Source organism: Amaranthus tricolor, chromosome 1 (genome assembly GCF_026212465.1).
Source record: "Amaranthus tricolor cultivar Red isolate AtriRed21 chromosome 1, ASM2621246v1, whole genome shotgun sequence".
Classification (NCBI taxonomy): Eukaryota; Viridiplantae; Streptophyta; class Magnoliopsida; order Caryophyllales; family Amaranthaceae; genus Amaranthus; species Amaranthus tricolor.
In genome coordinates, this window is record NC_080047.1 from 38,764,880 (window position 1) to 38,782,518 (window position 17,639).

At 33.8% G+C, this 17,639-nt stretch overlaps 3 protein-coding genes across 5 annotated transcripts; all 3 read right to left on the reverse strand.

Moving 5' to 3' along the window:
• Positions 1 to 128: 128 nt before the first annotated feature.
• LOC130810513 (uncharacterized) lies at positions 129 to 1,577 on the reverse strand. Its single transcript, XM_057676612.1, has one exon. The coding sequence runs from the start codon at positions 1,572 to 1,574 to the stop codon at positions 129 to 131; it is 1,446 nt and encodes a 481-aa protein (XP_057532595.1). The 5' UTR covers positions 1,575 to 1,577.
• Positions 1,578 to 2,454: 877 nt separating this feature from the next.
• Positions 2,455 to 9,525, reverse strand: LOC130817671 (nuclear transport factor 2-like). Of its 3 annotated transcripts, none has more exons than XM_057683534.1 (9): positions 9,311 to 9,514; positions 9,093 to 9,227; positions 7,040 to 7,346; positions 6,347 to 6,612; positions 6,007 to 6,220; positions 5,092 to 5,213; positions 4,903 to 4,968; positions 3,914 to 3,983; positions 2,455 to 3,234 (listed from the first exon to the last, which is right to left on the reverse strand). In XM_057683534.1, the coding sequence occupies exons 1-9, from the start codon at positions 9,338 to 9,340 to the stop codon at positions 3,026 to 3,028; spliced, it is 1,419 nt and encodes a 472-aa protein (XP_057539517.1). In that variant the 5' UTR covers positions 9,341 to 9,514; the 3' UTR covers positions 2,455 to 3,025. The 3 variants fall into 3 exon arrangements, with proteins under 3 accessions (XP_057539517.1, XP_057539503.1, XP_057539510.1); XM_057683520.1 differs by having other exon boundaries at positions 3,908 to 3,983; XM_057683527.1 differs by having other exon boundaries at positions 2,456 to 3,234; positions 3,911 to 3,983; positions 9,311 to 9,525.
• A 1,566-nt stretch (positions 9,526 to 11,091) lies between these two features.
• Positions 11,092 to 15,267, reverse strand: LOC130817689 (uncharacterized). The gene is made up of 5 exons (XM_057683539.1): positions 14,890 to 15,267; positions 14,656 to 14,769; positions 13,409 to 13,498; positions 13,231 to 13,326; positions 11,092 to 11,937 (listed from the first exon to the last, which is right to left on the reverse strand). Coding segments are annotated over exons 1-5 (642 nt in total). The 5' UTR covers positions 14,891 to 15,267; the 3' UTR covers positions 11,092 to 11,596.
• Positions 15,268 to 17,639: the final 2,372 nt, after the last annotated feature.

Below are 17,639 nucleotides of genomic sequence, written 5' to 3' on the forward strand. Positions count from 1 at the left end.
ACAAGTGACTGAACGTAGAGCAAATTGGAGATTATAGTACTCACTATCAATGTACAATTTAATTCATTCTTCTAGATAAGGCATACTGAGAGATACACTAACAAAACTAGATTGAGGAGCTATAGGACTCACAAATAAGTAGACATAGAATCTAAGGAAGGAGCGTGGGCAAGATACTTGCCTTTAGCATGACTGCTATCGTCCTCATTTCTACCACAAACAATGGAGCACTCATACCCACATATATTACTAAAGCAGGAGAATTTTCCTCCACCGTCGGCAGCAGTGTGTCGTCGAGTATGGTTAGTCCTTGGAAAAATGCTACTTGTACTACCACTTCCGCTATATGAACAACTATAATCATAAGTTGTGGGTATATCTGTTCTCCACCTCTCGAGCTTCGTTCTAACCCCTTCGGTCTTGTTTATGCCACTCCATGTTTCGTCCATTATTATTGAACTTCCCCGGTCGTCCATCTTTTGGTACTTGCTGTCATGTGCTATTGCTGCTGCCACTTCTGACGGTGATGGGCCTACTTCCGACTCTGACCATATTGACCCGGCTGGTAAGTCTTTCTTCATTGTGTAATTTGGCAACCAATTGTGCTTCTTATAGCCTATGTTGTTTTCATTATTATTTTTCTTTAGTCCCTTTAAATCCTTCATTAACAATGGTGGTACAACTCCAATGTCGGATCGAGTTTTGGTTGAAAACGTCTTTTTATTGGCGATCTCTTTGGTTGATGAAGTTGTCGGGTACCCGACAATTGATTCTGCCTTTTTCCCTTTTTGAGCTTTTAATTTTACAGCTAAACCTAAATTAGATGCAGCCTCAACTCCATTTATTATTGATAAGGGCTTATCATAGATAAAGTTTCCCCCTTTCTTATTCCTTAGTACTCCAATCATAGAGCCTTTATCGGAATCATTGATTGTTGCGTTATTTGGCTTATGGAGGGTAATATCGTTATAGATATCGTAGTTATTACCGAGTACGGAACTCCTGTCACTTTTTGAACGTCGAATCTTAACTTGACCTGAACTCTTGTTGCTATTTCCTTGTTGATGGCTATGGAGCTCATCTTGTCCCATCAACTTCTGATACCCAACGGCACTAATTTGAGTATACAATGGCATGCTACGCATGTTGCTGTCGAGGACAGTCACACCTATGTTTAAGATCCCTTGCGGGCGACTTGAACGGCGACGGATTTGCAGTGCCACAAAACGCATGCCAATGTGATTTTGATTATAAGCCTTTGTTTGAGGAGGAACAAGGTTGCCCACAAGAACTCGTACGGTTCCCACATGCTTGTCGCGAAACCAATGTAGTGCATAGATCTCGATCATGATGGCAGACATGTCTGATTGAAGAAATTGGTTATCTACCTGAAAGATAAATTTGTCATTCCATGTTGGGTTGGTTCCGCCGTTGTCGTCGACACGAGTCGTGAGCTTTCGATCCGGGTGAACCCATGCAACCGCATAGGTTTTCATGGACCGTGAAACCTCGGCAACATCTTGAGCGGATATTATATTTATTTCTAATAGTTGAAACGGTGATAAAATCGTCATTTTATTTAATTTTTTTGTTGCTTTCTTTTATGATTTGATGTGCTTGCAAAATCATATGATTGCAAAAAGAAATCTGATAGAATTATGGTGATAATTTTGCAAGGGTCACCCACTCATCATCGTCCTAGAATAATACGATGAGAAGAGGGTGACAAAAACTAAATTAAAATGGAAGCAAAAATAAAATAGGAGAGAGAAAATAAGAAATAATAACAAAATAAAATTAAACATAAAGAGATGCAAAAGATGTAGAATTAGTGTAAAATATGGAGAAAAAAGGGGAAAAATTTTGAATTTTATTTACAGATATTCTCGCTCAATTTTAATTTATTAAAATCTAATATTGGGTAGTAACATTTCATATTCTAACTTTACTTTTATGTTTTTCATACCCATGTATAGGTAATATGTTGCTTATCTTTAGCATTTTAGATTGCGAAGTTCAAATAATAAATTCAACTTAATGGTATGGTAATATTTTTGAGTTATAGATTTTTAATTTATATTAAGAATACTGAACATGATATTATATATAATATTATATATATTATTAGGAATGATTTAGCGAACTAAAAAAATTCTAATATAACTAAGATTTAACTAAAAAATATACACATAAATTTCTTGATACTAGAGGTGTTTAATAAAGCGGCCATTCAATTTAAATAATAGCCCTATAATTTCACTATTTAATAACAATCTAACTTTTTATATTTAAAATCAAGACATGTTTTTGAAGAGTCACCAAAAGATATAAAAATGTCAAATTAGATTTTCAATAATCATCTTTATATGAGCCCAAAGTAGAACAATTCAAAACTTTAGGGCTTTTCCTAAAATTAGTGTATTATACTAACTTATAATTTCACATATACGTAAATAAACATGATTATGTCTTCTTTTTTGTTTTTCTTACACTAATGTTGTATTCATTATGTTCCTTTGAGTTTGACACATTTTAAAGGTCAATAACTTCCAGTCCAAGAATAACTTCGTCAAAGATGGCATGTTTGTTGCACTTGTGCATATGAAGAGTGGGGCAGGGACATCCTTTGTAGAAGGTGGCCCCGTTTGCATACTAATGCAAATTAAATAAAGGCGAAATTTTCTTATTTGGCTTGTATTTTGGTTTGATTCTTGTGAATGAAAGAATTTTATTTGCCAAAAAAAAAAGATGGCATGTTTGGTCCAATGACGAGTGGAACTAGAAGAAGATAGTGAAAAACATCAAAGTATTTTTACCATTTTTCTCTTCACCAAAAAATTTATGAGCCATAGCTGCCATAACATGAAGGGAAAAGATGAACAGTTACAGAGGCAAGATATTCTAAGCCAATGCAAAAAAAATGCATTTCTTCAAATGCCAAAATTACTTTTAGTATAAATTTATATGATTGCCTTTCCAAAACTGAGCTGAAATAACACTAAAATTTCTCTATTTTCTAAAATGTTCACTCCGATATACTTTGATCATTTCTCACTTGGTTCCCTGAATACCCTCTGTCTTGTCGGGTAGTTTGTCTGTAATACCCGTATCCTCTCGATCTGTTGAACTCCCGTTCTCCAGCTTGACTACCGCCTCTGCTATAACTACGACCTCCGAACCGTCCCCTCGAAGCATCAGGCTGATAAGTACCCCTGCCTCTCCCTCTACCTCTCCCTGCTCAGATTCAAATCATTCAATGATGAGTTTACAGGGAACACAGCAACTACAGCACAAACATATTGACGATGCTATGGTTAATAACAGCATTCCATCACTACATGCCTTAAGTGGCTCCCACCTAGGCAGGTTTGGGGATCGCATGTACGCAGTCTTATACTTGTGAAAATAAAGAGGTTGATTTTGATTGATTTTTGATAGAAAACATCAGAAACTTCACATAAAAAAGCACGTTTTAACAAGCCATTTTACTAAAAGGTCTATCACAATCCGAGACCAAAGAATTATTTATCTTTAATCCTATTGAGATTTGAGTATTGACAAATGCTACAATAACAGCTAGAAGAATTTGTTTAGAAGCAGTTCACAACATGGGAGCATAAAATTTAGCGTTCACACAGTAAATACCGAAAATAGAAGTTTATGTTCATCTTGGGTACTGAAAAATGAAAGTACGTTGCCTTAGTCAGCTTGTACAGAGACAGGGCTAAAACAAAGGGTCAGTAAAAGAGGGGGAGGGTCCTGGCCGAGATATAAGATGTCAAAGCCTCAAAGAAGCTCAAGCAGAAACTTATTGACACGTCAAAAATATAAGATAGGACTAGTTCAATAAACAAGAACAGAGCATCTTAACAAGGCATCTAAAAAATTACAGAAAAGGTCTACATACTACCACGTGCAAAGCTGCTGTTTGCTCTCCGCTCCTCTATGTATACTTGTCGTCCGGAAATCTGGACTGAACCGGCCTGCAAATAATATAAAAACAAATAGCATTTGTTATGGTCAGTCTGCCACCTAAACAGGAAAAGATACAGAGGTGATAGCCGGATAAGTATAGAGAACCAATCACAGCCCATGATTGCACTCTTGTAAATGTGCGAGGTGCACTTAGGTGATGTGTTGTGCATCAGAACATCACCTTCGCCAAAGTGCACCTCCAGCACAGGAGATCAAAATCAGCAGATATATATTTTGCACTATTGGGATTCTCCTTACTCAAAATTGTTGCCATCTTTGGAAACTAAAGTTGTGCTAGTGTTTACTCTCTTTTCCCCATGAGTTTGCCTAATTCATTATTGTAGGGTGTCAACATGAGTTTTTCCCTTTTTCCCCCACCATATTTCTTTATCCTTTCACTTGTGTTGCCCCACCAAATTGTGCTAGCCTCTTGAAAAAGCACTCCAACAATAAACAATTCTAAACCAAGGCAACAAGTGCATGTAGGCTAAAAAGTCATATCTTGCATATGATGAAAAATAGAATGAATTTAAAAAGCCAATAGGACCAGAAACAACATCCATCATGATGCACTACCTATATCCCTTTGAGTTAGCTACATATAATATTTCGGGATGATGGCCCTTAGCTTTGCAAGGGTATAATATTTGGGTTAACGGCCTTTAGCTTTGTAACATTTTAACTTTTTGACAGTGGTCTCATATTCTCTCCTAATTTCATCCACAACCACTTTTTTTCTCTTCATCTCATCCACATATACCTTCCAAGTTCCATCAACTAGTTATTGGTCTTATTCTCTTACTCTACCAAATATTTAAAATTTAGTAAAAAAAAAATTTATGCAACAAACTCAAAGGAATAGAAGTCATTTAAAAGGGACTTGATGAGAATTGAACAAGCCCAAACATAGGGCTATGTTTTACAAACCTTAATTGCACTCTGGACAGAAGCAATATCTTCATACTCAACAAACGCATAACAAACATCAGTATCCTGCAGATTGTTTACGTCAGACAACATATGAGGGTTATAGAAATTTCAAATCTGACTACAAATTAACAATTTGACTACAAATTAACAATTCAAACAACGAACTAACAGGAATGCAAAAATAACCTTTAATCTCCTGATGGCTACCCCTTCACCAGTAAGTTGGCCAAATTTTTTGAACTCCTCCTCTATTTCGGATGCAGAAACAGTTGGAGATAAGTTTCTCACATAGACAGACTTTATTTCACCTAAAATAACAGTGACAGGTTATTCGTACAGAATAGATCATACAAGATAAAGAAAATGACAAAACCAAGAAACACAAAAAGTGAGGCTTCAAATTAATAAAAACAGAAAACCGTGAGCCCAGAAGACAGAAGCTACAAGTCAACTTCCAACTAATCTAGAGTAGGTAATAAATCTTTCATTTATATGTATATGCACCAAAAATTCATAATTATATCATTTTTCAATAGGTGTTGGAGAAAGTATGAACTAAAAGAAGACATGCTTTAAAGTATCTTTTAAACAAGAAAATTGACCCGATAGATTAAAAGGGCAGGGCTCTGACATCAACTGTTAGCTTTAGTAAGGATCTCATTGGCAATGGGCGCGAAAATCAAGAAGAGTGAGTAAAATGTTATGTTATGGAAAAGTGGAAGAAATGTTTGGATGAGATGAAAAGTTAAGTTAGATGCATGAATGAGAATTTTATAAGGAGTGTGAGTCATGGCAAAATGGTGTAAATTTGGTGGGACAGACTATAAAGGGAAGTGGGGCAAATTTCATGGGCCAGAGGGACTACTTTGCATTTGAGTAATGATGAGAACATGTAGTGCATGTCACTAATAAACCCATTATAATACCAGACAAAAACAATATTTTGTAATTAAATTGAAAACGACAATTGTATTCAGAAAATTTGAAATTATTGGAAGATATAAACAGTCATCTGCAATCATATAAAGAACTTTTTGGTGTTCTTCTGATTTAGGGTTGTGAGAGATGTAGTTACAGTAACAAACAAGGGACATAGCTGACCTCGATCATCTGCAGCTGAGACGTCCTCACCCATGTCCGACGTTAAATCGTTTTCAGCCTGTGTTGAACTAGATTGCTCCAGGGCTGGTGTGGCAGCAGATTGCTGATTGTTCTGTAGTGAGATGTGCTGCCATTCTGAAGCAGGTGCCACAGTCTTGTTAGACAACGACGGAGAAGCAACAGATGGAGCGGACTGTACTTTAGCAGCGCGCAACTTCAGTAAAGAACAAAAAGTTGGTATAAGTTTAATATGAAGAAAAGTCAAGCTTGTGTATGAATTATAAGTGAAAACACTATTAATAGAGCTAATTCAAAGATTATTTGAGCAAAGTGCACATACAACAGAAGCATAGGTATGTTTCTGAGGTTCTTCAATTAATTCCTCCATCTGTGCTAGAGGTAGTTCTCGTACGGGTTTTATTGGACTCTCAAGAAAACCATTTGCCTGTTCTCTAGAATTGTCTTCAAGGATGCTTTCAACCTCAGGAGGTTGCTGCAACCTCTGCTCAGCCACCAAAAACTTGTCAACCGAACCATTTTCTTTGATGTCACTAGGAGGCATGTAGTCTCTGGCCTGCATTACTCCACTCATCATGTAATTTGGTACTGTCAAAGAAAATCATTCAATCGTTAGCATTGCATAAGGTAAAAAACATGGTCAGCAGTCATTTACACCTTGTGGCTAAAAGTTTCATAAACAATAATCAACAATTCTGCTTTGGTTATAAGTTCAGGCACTTATAAGGTATGACCATTAAAAGAATTGATCAACAACATACCATTACCATAGTCCACAATGCCTACCGGCTCCCTTCTCTAGGCGGGTTTGGGAGGATAGGATGTACACAATGAATAGGACGCAATAGTATTTACAAACACCTTTGAAACACGGGAAATATTGGTTAGGGTTTTTCAAAATCCTTTACAACACAGCCATGGAATGCGACGTGGCTTAGTTTTTGCACTATGACTCTAAGTGTCCTTGCCAATGTAGAAAAACTGAGCATTCCAAAGACATCAATAATTTACACACCTGCTTCTGGCATGGGTGAAGGAGCACTCAATTTGGCATTATGGTTGACTTGCACCATGACTGAAGTTGTATATGGATTAACTTGGTCTTCTTCAATAAAGTGAAAAATGTCATTCAGGACAAAATAACCTTTTTCTTGAGGAGCCAAAAAAAAAGTCTGAGAAAATTTCTTCCTCCTGCTAAGATTCTTAATCTGTACTGACCCTGTGACCATCACAATTACTCCTCCATTCCATGATTCAAGGGAATGTGCCTCCTTAATCTCAATTGATGTAAAACGTGTTGACATAACAAGTGCATGAATTTGCTGCAAAGACAGAAGTGTGAAGTATGTTAGTAGCATGGAGGGGTGGGAAATAATTTAAAGCATGGAGAAAAAACGCATATGGAAAATATGTACATCAAAAGATCACAAACTACAGCACCAATAATCCAGTTATCCAGGCCACAAAAAGAACCCAAAGAGGATAATCATCTTTTAAAATATCCAAAACAAATAATAATTTGGTAGATGAGCCGCTTCACATAATGTATAAATCATCTCTTATTCAATACTAAAAAAAAAACATGTATGATATCTAGTAGAAGATTTTCATGACATTCATGCACAGATCAGAACATCATCAAGCTATTAGTAATTCTAAGTGTCGTAGAAAATGCCACCCGCCCTATTCTCTATGTTACTTAGACACGAGTGTGAGCTTCAAGTGTCGGTACATACCCTCCGACATGTCATGCAGAGATACTGACATAAGTCGTTCATGTTTACTTGTTTGCTGTCTTTGTCAAAATTCATCCTCATGTCGATCTCTCAACAGAAATCAAATAATGTTTTCTCCTATGATGCTCTCTCTTTGCACAACTATACATATATGTATAGATGTGCAAAAATAGACTCAACAATCCAATATTTACACAACCTTGTAACTGAATTCGATTTTTATCTGACATCAAACTAAATTAAAATTATGTGAAAAACAATGTGGACACAAAACAGGATTTTAAGCCGACTTGAAACACCTAACCCGAATGAACACCTCTAGATGTACATGATACATAAAGTATACATTTCTTTCTCTACGAACTACAAACTCATCTCTTAGGCCCTAGTTCCTCCCTCCTCGGTCCCAACATAGAAGAAAGAAAAAATTAATGGAAGCACAGCTGCAAAACACCAATAATCTTACACACCCATGAGGACATACTATTTTGAGAGCAAGTTTGTGAGGACATTGTGAAAGAAACTTTAAGAGCCAAATCAATTCTGTTACTCCCACAATCCACTGCAATTTTCATGATTGCCTTTTCAACATTCTAAGACCTACATTTGACAATTACTATCTTTGAAAACAAACAAGTAGATAGTAATAAGGATTTTTTTTGAAATTTAATAATTCAAAATGAAAATTGAAGCAAATATTACATCATTACATGTAATACATTTTCATTCATGATCAGCGTTTGACACCTTGTATTCAAGAAAAGAAGTCTTCACCAATATACGGAGTACATCCGTCTCATTAAACACGTGTAAATTTATAAGCTTTCCTAATCTAGTTAGTAATTTACAGCCATAGGCATGCCTACCCAAATTAGACAAGTTTGCCCATCACATCGTAACCCCAAAATAAAATTTAGCAGAGTTTTAGGCCAGCTACCAAACTTCAATCCCCACATTTATCTCAACAATTTAGTTTTCTTAACAACACGACAATTACATCCTATCACCAAGTTAGCACCTTTCTGTTCATGGACTTTTCCAAAAGTAAAAAAAAAATACAGGAGTACTATTTATGAACAGCAAAATCCTGTTTCCTAAATTCTTGCTTGAATATAATTAAATCTGATATACTGTTTCTAATTAATCAATACAACATTTCAATACCCCAATGTGTTAAATGGCTCCACCTATAGTGTGTGCAGTGTCGGATATATGCAATCTATAGTTTGTTTCTGGTTAATCAATAAAATATAAAAAACAAATCAAGCAAAAAATAAAATAATAAAAAATGACGAAACTACTGCAAAAGCAATGAAAGTAGAAGAAACTAACGAGCATTGCGGAGGCAGTTTCACGAGTATGGCCATCAATGCGAACCACAGTGCTAGAATCTGAGTAAAGCTGATGAACGTATTCAGGACTATGCTGAAGAATCGAATAATACTGTGTTACAAAGTACGAACCCACCTGAAATTAAAAATTTTAAATTTAAATGAAGTAAAAAAAAGAGAGGAACAATGGACTATAGTCAATCAGAAAGTAAGAAACACCTGAGTAGCGGTACCATAAGAAGCCGCCATTGATGAAAAAGAAGAGAAAGGAGAGAATCAAAAAAAGGAGGACCTAGGGTTTAAGATGAAAACCCTAGATCTAATAAAATCAGGAATTTGGGGAGTCACGTTTGGACGCAAGAGAAAATAGAGGAAAAACATCACATTTCCCTTTTTTGGAATTTTTTTTATTTTAGAGTTATGAAATTTGAGGAAAATTAAGAGAAATTAGAACATAGGATGAATAAATAATAATGAATTGAGGATTTAAATGGGAATCCTATCATGTCTCACTTTTGTTAAATAAAGTTTTAAATTTGATTATTATTTGGTTTTTTTCCTCTCGGTATCTATTATATCATACTTTCTCTGTTTATGATTTTTGCGCCGTCCAATGCGTTTGTCGAGTCGTTTATATCCGAAGTTACATATTATAAAATTTAATATTATAAAAATATGCGCCGAGACGAATACAATAACATCTCATATGCCTATGTTTTTTTCTTTTATTCTAGCTGCAACAAAATTAGTTTCGGAACAACTAAAGAACAAAAGATATATTTTCGAATATAAAAAAAATAGTATTTTTAAAAAAGGAAATTTATCATAGAAATAAAAAAATACATTTAAAAACAATAAAATAAAAACAATTTTTAGAAACTGTTTCGAATCTTCTATTAATTCCCAAGCTTCTATTATTCTTGCAATCTATTTTTTCCTTCTTTTATTTACCTTTTATTTTATTTTAATTTTAATTTAGTTTTATTTTTTTTTCTCCTTTCTTTTTACACAAATTAAATGAGATGATCTCATGTTGAAATCATCTTACTTAGATAGACCCATATACATTAAGGGGGTGTTTGATATGGGAATATAAAATGTAATGGAAAGGAAAATGATAAAGAGGAGTAAGGGTAAGGGTATGGGTTGTAGTTATATGTTGTTTGGTATGAAAATCTAAGGGAAACACTTAATTGATCATAGAATGAGAATTTTTTACTTAACATAAATGGATGGTAACAAAGTAAGGGTATCTATTACCCTCAAGAAAGGGATTGGGTTAACCTAATATCATACCAAACAAATATGTGGAGTAATGGTAATTAAATCCCTTACTTAGTATTAAAAAGTTCATACCAAACACCCCCTTAGTGTATTAAAATAATCACTTTTGATTAAGTGATCAATTAGAAAAATTAAATAATTTGTACATTGATAACTAACAAATCAGTCACAAATCAACATTTATAATTATCTAACTTAACATATTTAATCTTCAATTTCACTTATAATATGATGTCATTAGCAAACCATATGTATCAATGAAATAGGGTTTGACATTAAGATTGATATTATTATTGCATTAAGATTGATGCAAACACAAACAAACTTAATGTAAAATTATATAGCTTTTTTGTGTTATTTTAAAAAAAATTATAACATTGTCTTTCTTTTCTAACAACAAATATATAGTTTTGAACAGCTTCTAGTAACAGCGAATAAATATTTAACCTCAGCTTTGACATAAAAATGCTTATTTTAAGAGTTAAAATTTTATGAAGCTTATTTTGAGAATTTTTAACTTACGTCTGGATGACAGTTATAAATTGCGAAGAACTATTTTTACTAAACACTTGTATAATTGTAATCATAGAAAAACATTACAAATTTCATTGCGATTACGATAACGGTTATGATGTCGCGAAAGCAGCATCTTGCAGTGTTATGACGTGTTTTTCAGGCATCACAATCACATTACATAATTCAAGTAGTTTAAAAAATATATTTATATTGAAGCTTAATAGTAAAATCTAATACATACATCAAAATAATGATTATAATGACTAATATGTTTAAATTCATTAGACTTGGCATATCGGTAAGCAAAATCTGTTACAAAGCTATTATATAACGTAATTGCCTTATTTTATTCCATGGTTGTAAGCCAAAAACAAACAAAATCCGAAGCACAATAAAATCATGAATTTCAGTTGCAATATGATCACACCGAGGGGAATATATTCTTAGGACATCCTCTTTCATTAATTAACTAACTAACTAACAGAGTTTCACGTAGTTGTTAGTTGTTACAAAGCAGCCGTTACGTAACGACCTTGTTTTTATTCCATGGTTTTACGTCAAAACCCTAAGCACAACAGATTCCATGAATCTCAGTTGCGAATATGATCACCCCGAGGGGAAATATATACTTTGGACACCTTTCACTGATTAAGTGTAAGTTTATAGTAATAACTCCAACAGTACCATATCAACATTAACGTATAATCATGTAACCATGAAGCATGGTTTCGCCTTACTTATATCTGATATCGGAACTCTAACATGTAATGTCGATACATTCCTTTCCTTCACATCGTTCACACGAGTAGCAACCTTATTTTCACCGGGTTTTGCTTTGCTTACATTTGTATTCGATCCTTTATTTTCTTTAATATCTTTTGTATGGGTAGTAGCCTTACTTTCAATGCTTTTCAACGGTTTCTTAGTATTCATCGTTCGAGTGGACCTTCCTTCCAGTTGCCTGCTCTGAGCCAAGGTTGGGGTTCTCATCGCTGATGGTCGTTGTAACCTCATTTTGTTTTTAGTTCCCAGAATTTGGTCATTATCTGAAATGAAAAGAAAGATCACAGTCAAATAAACAGCGGCAACATTGTAGCCGAATCCAATACACGCAGTACATACAAGAGAGAACAATAAAAGTTTTCCTGATAAAAGGAATTCGTCTACGTCATTGCTCTTTCTGTGACGCCTTACCCGCTTAGAAAGAAAAAATTAGAATACCAGAACAAAGAAATTAGAAAGGCAATCAGTCCAGGAATTTCTACAGCCTGAAATGTGTTAAGCTTTTTTCTGTTGACTCGAGGACTGGTATAACAACACAACAACAATGCCATATCCTTAATCCTGAAAGATTGGAGTCTGTACTCGAGAACTGGTAAATATAGAGAAATAGTAAAAAGATAAATTTAATTAGACAAAAGGGCAGTGATCAGTGATGACTAAGGCGGCAGGAGCCAGGAAGGCTTGCTATTATACAGAAGAAAGTGGGATATTAGCATACTCTTCACTTATAAGCTGTATAGTAGCTCAACTAGAAGAGTTTCACGGATCGTGAGGAATCTTAGGAATTTTGAGTGTAATATGGTTAAGAAAGATCACTCATATCCTGAACAAATGTATGTGTCGAACTCACGTATATGGGAAAAACGCCCGATGTACATAAACCTGGATCTCATCCTTTTGCATGTTTCCATCTTAAGTCGGTACTCCAAATCAGATTTGATTGACTAGCTGTTGAATCCATCAACAGAATTACTAGCTCATCTTGTACCCACAGTCCCTGATTAGAACCAAAACTAACAAACACTTTTTCGTCTAGTTAACGAAATAAATGGATGGGTAACAAAGCGATTCTTCATATCTTAAACAAGAATCGAGGATTTAATAATCTGCTTAGTTTTACCAAGTTGTTTCCCTTTTTGTCTCCTTAAAATCGGATGGTCAGAACATGATAATAGATAATGATATAACAACTGAGCAGGCCACTCAACTGAATAACTAATATTCTTGCTGCAGAACATGATTTTTTTTTTTTTTACTTTCATATTGTTTGTTACATTGACGACAAATTTCTCAAAGTTTTGGTCAAAGTGTAATAAAGAATATGAAACGGAGGGAGTATAATTTTACAATACAAACATTTTTCTCAACCCACAATCTCATGATCATTTCCCGAAACAAAAAAGGGAAATACCCTTGATTAGTATATGTTTGCATGTTTTTCATTAATTTTTAAGCACGTAAGTTATGACATTAGACATAATGCGATTCCAACATTTCCCACTAATCAAAAATAAAAAAAGAAAAAGAAAAAGAAAACTGAATTGTACAGCCATTACCAGGGCTTGAAACGACAGCACGTGGCCTTGGGATAGAGCTAGCTCTGATACGGGGTTTCCTACCATCTTGTTCCAATTCACTCTTGTTTGCAGCAGCTGATAAAACACCATCACCTCAACTAAGAATTCATGGACAAATCAACTTAAGATCTGGTTATGCAAAAACAGATATACGTACGTGTTGGCAAGGAAGGGGGCGGAGTAATCGATCTTGGAATGTATGACCTCGGTATCCTGGCAACAGATGCTGCCAATTTAACTCCTTTTACTGACAACAGAAACCGAAATCGATGAACATGTAAGCGAATAGGAAACAAGAAAAGAAAACAGTCGGGGAGAAATATACAAACATCACTTAACACATCAGCTACAAAATCTTAGTAAACATGAGTCATCATTTAGCTTGAACCGAAGACAAGGATGATACATATAAGAGCCACACGCAAGAGCGTCGAATGATTTCTAATTAAGACGGCATATATCCTAAGGGAATAAGAACTAGATACTGATTTATCCAGACACAATTCTTGTTATCGACTATACATATGCCACTTAACAATTCCCTTGTAGAACATGGGATGTTAAGAGTTGGGAGCTAAATTTGGGTGTGTCTGTGTATTTTGGAATTAAGGCTTTTGCATTACATACGAATACATTAGCCATGACATGAGAAATAGCTCGTGCAGATGTGTCGATGAGTCCCTGCGCCTTATTATCTCTGAAATTGTGGACGTTTATGTATGAAGCACTGAGAGTTCATGTCATGAACTCTTAGTTCTGCTCCTCACTTCCTTGCACAAACAAGGTTTTAGGTTTGATCAAACACCTATTTTTCTCAGAAAGAAAAGGCGCTCACATCTTAGGTCATGCTTTGAACTTCCACCGCTGATTTACTCATCAGCATCATAATCATCATATCCAGTGTATCTCGCTCATAGGAACTTTGATCATGATTTGGAGAGGAAAGGAAGATGACAACTCATACCAACAAGTTTCAATTTACTCTATTTCAATAACAAGTTTCAATTTTTGATAAATAATGTGATGATATTTTGAGAATGCACTCAAATATTTCTAAACAAACAGGGTGCACTCTACCTCCTTACCTCTCCCCTTCCTTTCTCTTTCTTTCTTTTTTCTCTAATTTGCTATTCAAATATAGTGTAAAAGTGTTTGTTGAATAAGATTGAGAATGCATAAACACGAACACGATCACGATCACGATTACAATGCACTCAAATATTAATAATCAAGGAATAAGAGGAGCTCAGCATCGGACTTGGTGGATCCCAAGTTTTCAAAAACCCATTTAAACAGGAAAATGAACAAAAACAATCAATAATCATACTTCTATTAATAAAAAGAAATACACTAATAAGATTACAGCCATAAATTTGATGATTGAAACAAGAAAAGAGCAAATACCAGGAGGACTAGAATCTCTAATTGAGAAAGAATCAAAACCCTCAATAGGAATAATGGGGAAATCAAAATTATCATTATCTCCCTCTAACGATCTTACTTTCACCTTTGGATACACTGTAACAACAACATCAAAGACCCGTTAGTTAACGACAAATACCGAAATACCCATTTGAAATTTCAAAAGGAACATTCAGCAAATTTCACAAATTTAACTGGAGGATAAAGATCACTTACTTATTTGAATAATTTATCAACTGGGTATTGATTACTGTTTGGGGTGAATGAAGGGTAGATATAATCCTATAGTTGTAGTTGTTTGTGGGCGTTTCAAAGGTTGACTAATAGCTCTTTAAACGCACAGAAAAAAGTGGGAAAACGTTGATTAAATGAATACTTTTAAGCATTTGATAGCGTAAGTGCTAAGCAGTAAGATGATCATGAAAAAATGTACCAGAATTTGTTGAAGAACAGAGATGATGATTGATGGGTTTTGAACTTGAACATAAAGGGAGCAATGGGTTTTGCTCAATCCGAAAGGAAAAGAACAAGTGGGACGGGGTTCAGGTCAACTTGTGTGATTAACTGATTATGATTCGGTTTCTGCGCCCTTTTTCGAAGTGGGTCGGTAGCAGTCGAATTTGACAAGAGATTGCGCGTAGCAGTAGCGATTTAGGTAGCTATGGTTAGCATCGTAATAGTAGTCTAAATAATTACTACACTAGAATGTAATTTATTATTTAAATTAATTTTAATTATTTAATATTTAATATTTTAGATTTATAATTATTTGATTTATTTATTTATCAAATTTCAATAATAATATGAAAACATAAATTGAATATAAGTTAGAAAAAATTATAAAGAAATGATTATAATTAAATTTCAAATTGAAATAACAGTTAATTGCAAAATTCTAAATAATCATATAAGAAACATAATATGTAGAGAATTTTTTGAGATACATAATAAAATTAATTAAAAGGATTAGTTGAATTAAAGAGCAAAAAAAATTGCAAGTCAAAATAAAAGGTACAAATAAACCTTTAAAAAGAGATGCACTTATGAATTGCTTTTTTTAATTTAAAATCAAGGAGTCTTGAATATAAAAATAACTTTTGTTTGTTAAGAAATTATGGATTTTTATTTTTTACTTTTAAAACTTGGATATTTATTTTCATTAACACTATTTGTTTTTAATTGTTACTTCAAATGCTACAAATTATCAATTTTTTTGTAAACAATTGTCAAACTGCTACATGCTATTTTGCCGACACTAATATTTTTTAATTAAGTAGTGTTTCAACAAAAATAAATAGCTAAACACTGCTTGAAACGCTAGTTCGAACTCACTCTAGTGTACCACTCCCTCCCTACCACCCCTTTCATTTTAGTCTTTCATTTTAGTCTTTCCTTTTACTTTGCAACATTATTATTTTAAATATTTTCCTCACTTTTTTAATTATTATTCACACATATTCTCTCATTTTCATTCACTTTTTAATCATACTTATACATTTAATGTTCATACTTAATAATACTCGTGTCAATAATTAGTGTTACAATCTCTTGTAGACATAGATTAGATTACTAGTACAACACATGTCAAAATAAAAGTCAAATTGTCGATGTTTAGTCAACGGCTACACTTGTGATTTGTGATTTGAGGCAGGCCAAAAGTGACATTGTCCTTAGCCCAATAAAATAAAGGAAAAATTACCCTGAATAATACGAACTTTCACTGATTTTCCTACAATAATACGAACTTTCAATTAACCATGAATAATACGAACTTTGATACATATTTCCCACTGGCATACCATTTTACCTGTTACCGGTAAACTTACTCATTCCTTTTAAATTTTTTTTTTGGCTAATAAAACTAAGTAAGAAAAATTATCCTGAATAATACGAACTTTCACTGATTTTCCTACAATAATACGAACTTTCAATTAACTATAAATAAAATACGAACTTTGATACATATTTCCCGCTAGCATAATGAAGAAATGGGGAATTTACCGTTTCTCCAGGTAAAGAACCGGTTAGGTATGCTAGCGGGAAATATGTATCAAAGTTCGTATTATTCATGGTTAATTGAAAGTTTGTATTATTGTAGGAAAATCAGTGAAAGTTCGTATTATTGAGGGTAATTTTTCCTAAAATAAATTAAGAAGTTCATTTTATGTATGAAGATGAAAAATCAAAAACGAAATAGCCTGATCGCACTATGTAGTGTCTAAAGCTCTTATTCAAGTAGCTGGTCATGTTCAAAACTACTTCTTAATGAGTGAAATTTAGTATAAAGAAAATTAACTTAGAGAATGAGATAAAAAAACAGTAGAGGATTAAAATGAGTGATTAAGATGGAGAGATTATAAATCCGTAGAAGAGATTAAAAAAATAAAAGTACAACTATTGCCAAAAAAAATACAAAATCAATAGTATGAATTAATATAATAAAGGATGCAAAATAAAAACTGTCACCCTATACATTTCTTAAAATTTAAAATCAACAAGCTAATTTATCAAAAAAATGCACGAAATAAGATAAGTTTCAACTTATTTTCAAAAATAAGCGTGTAATTTCCAAACCTGTGGTTCGTAGCTGTTCGCAGTTACTAACTGCGAATAGATGTTGACTTGTTTGACCTTGTTCGCAGTTACTAACTGCAAACAACATTGCCCATAATTGCACCAACAGCTCCCTTCTTTCTCATTTTCCCCAAATTCAAAACCCTAGCTTAAATAACTCGACATTCCCCTTACAAAAATCACTATTAGACTAGCTTCAATACATCAATTCTTACATTCCTCTTTCAATTTGGCACTTCAAATTTAGTCTGGGATACTCTAGCTTGCACAAAGGTAAACTTTTATGCGTTTTTTTGAGTATATATATCGTTTTTTAGGGTTTTAATGAAGTTTGGTTATTTTTCTCAAATGTAGGTTACTAGTTCTAAAATTAACACTCTTCTTAATCATCC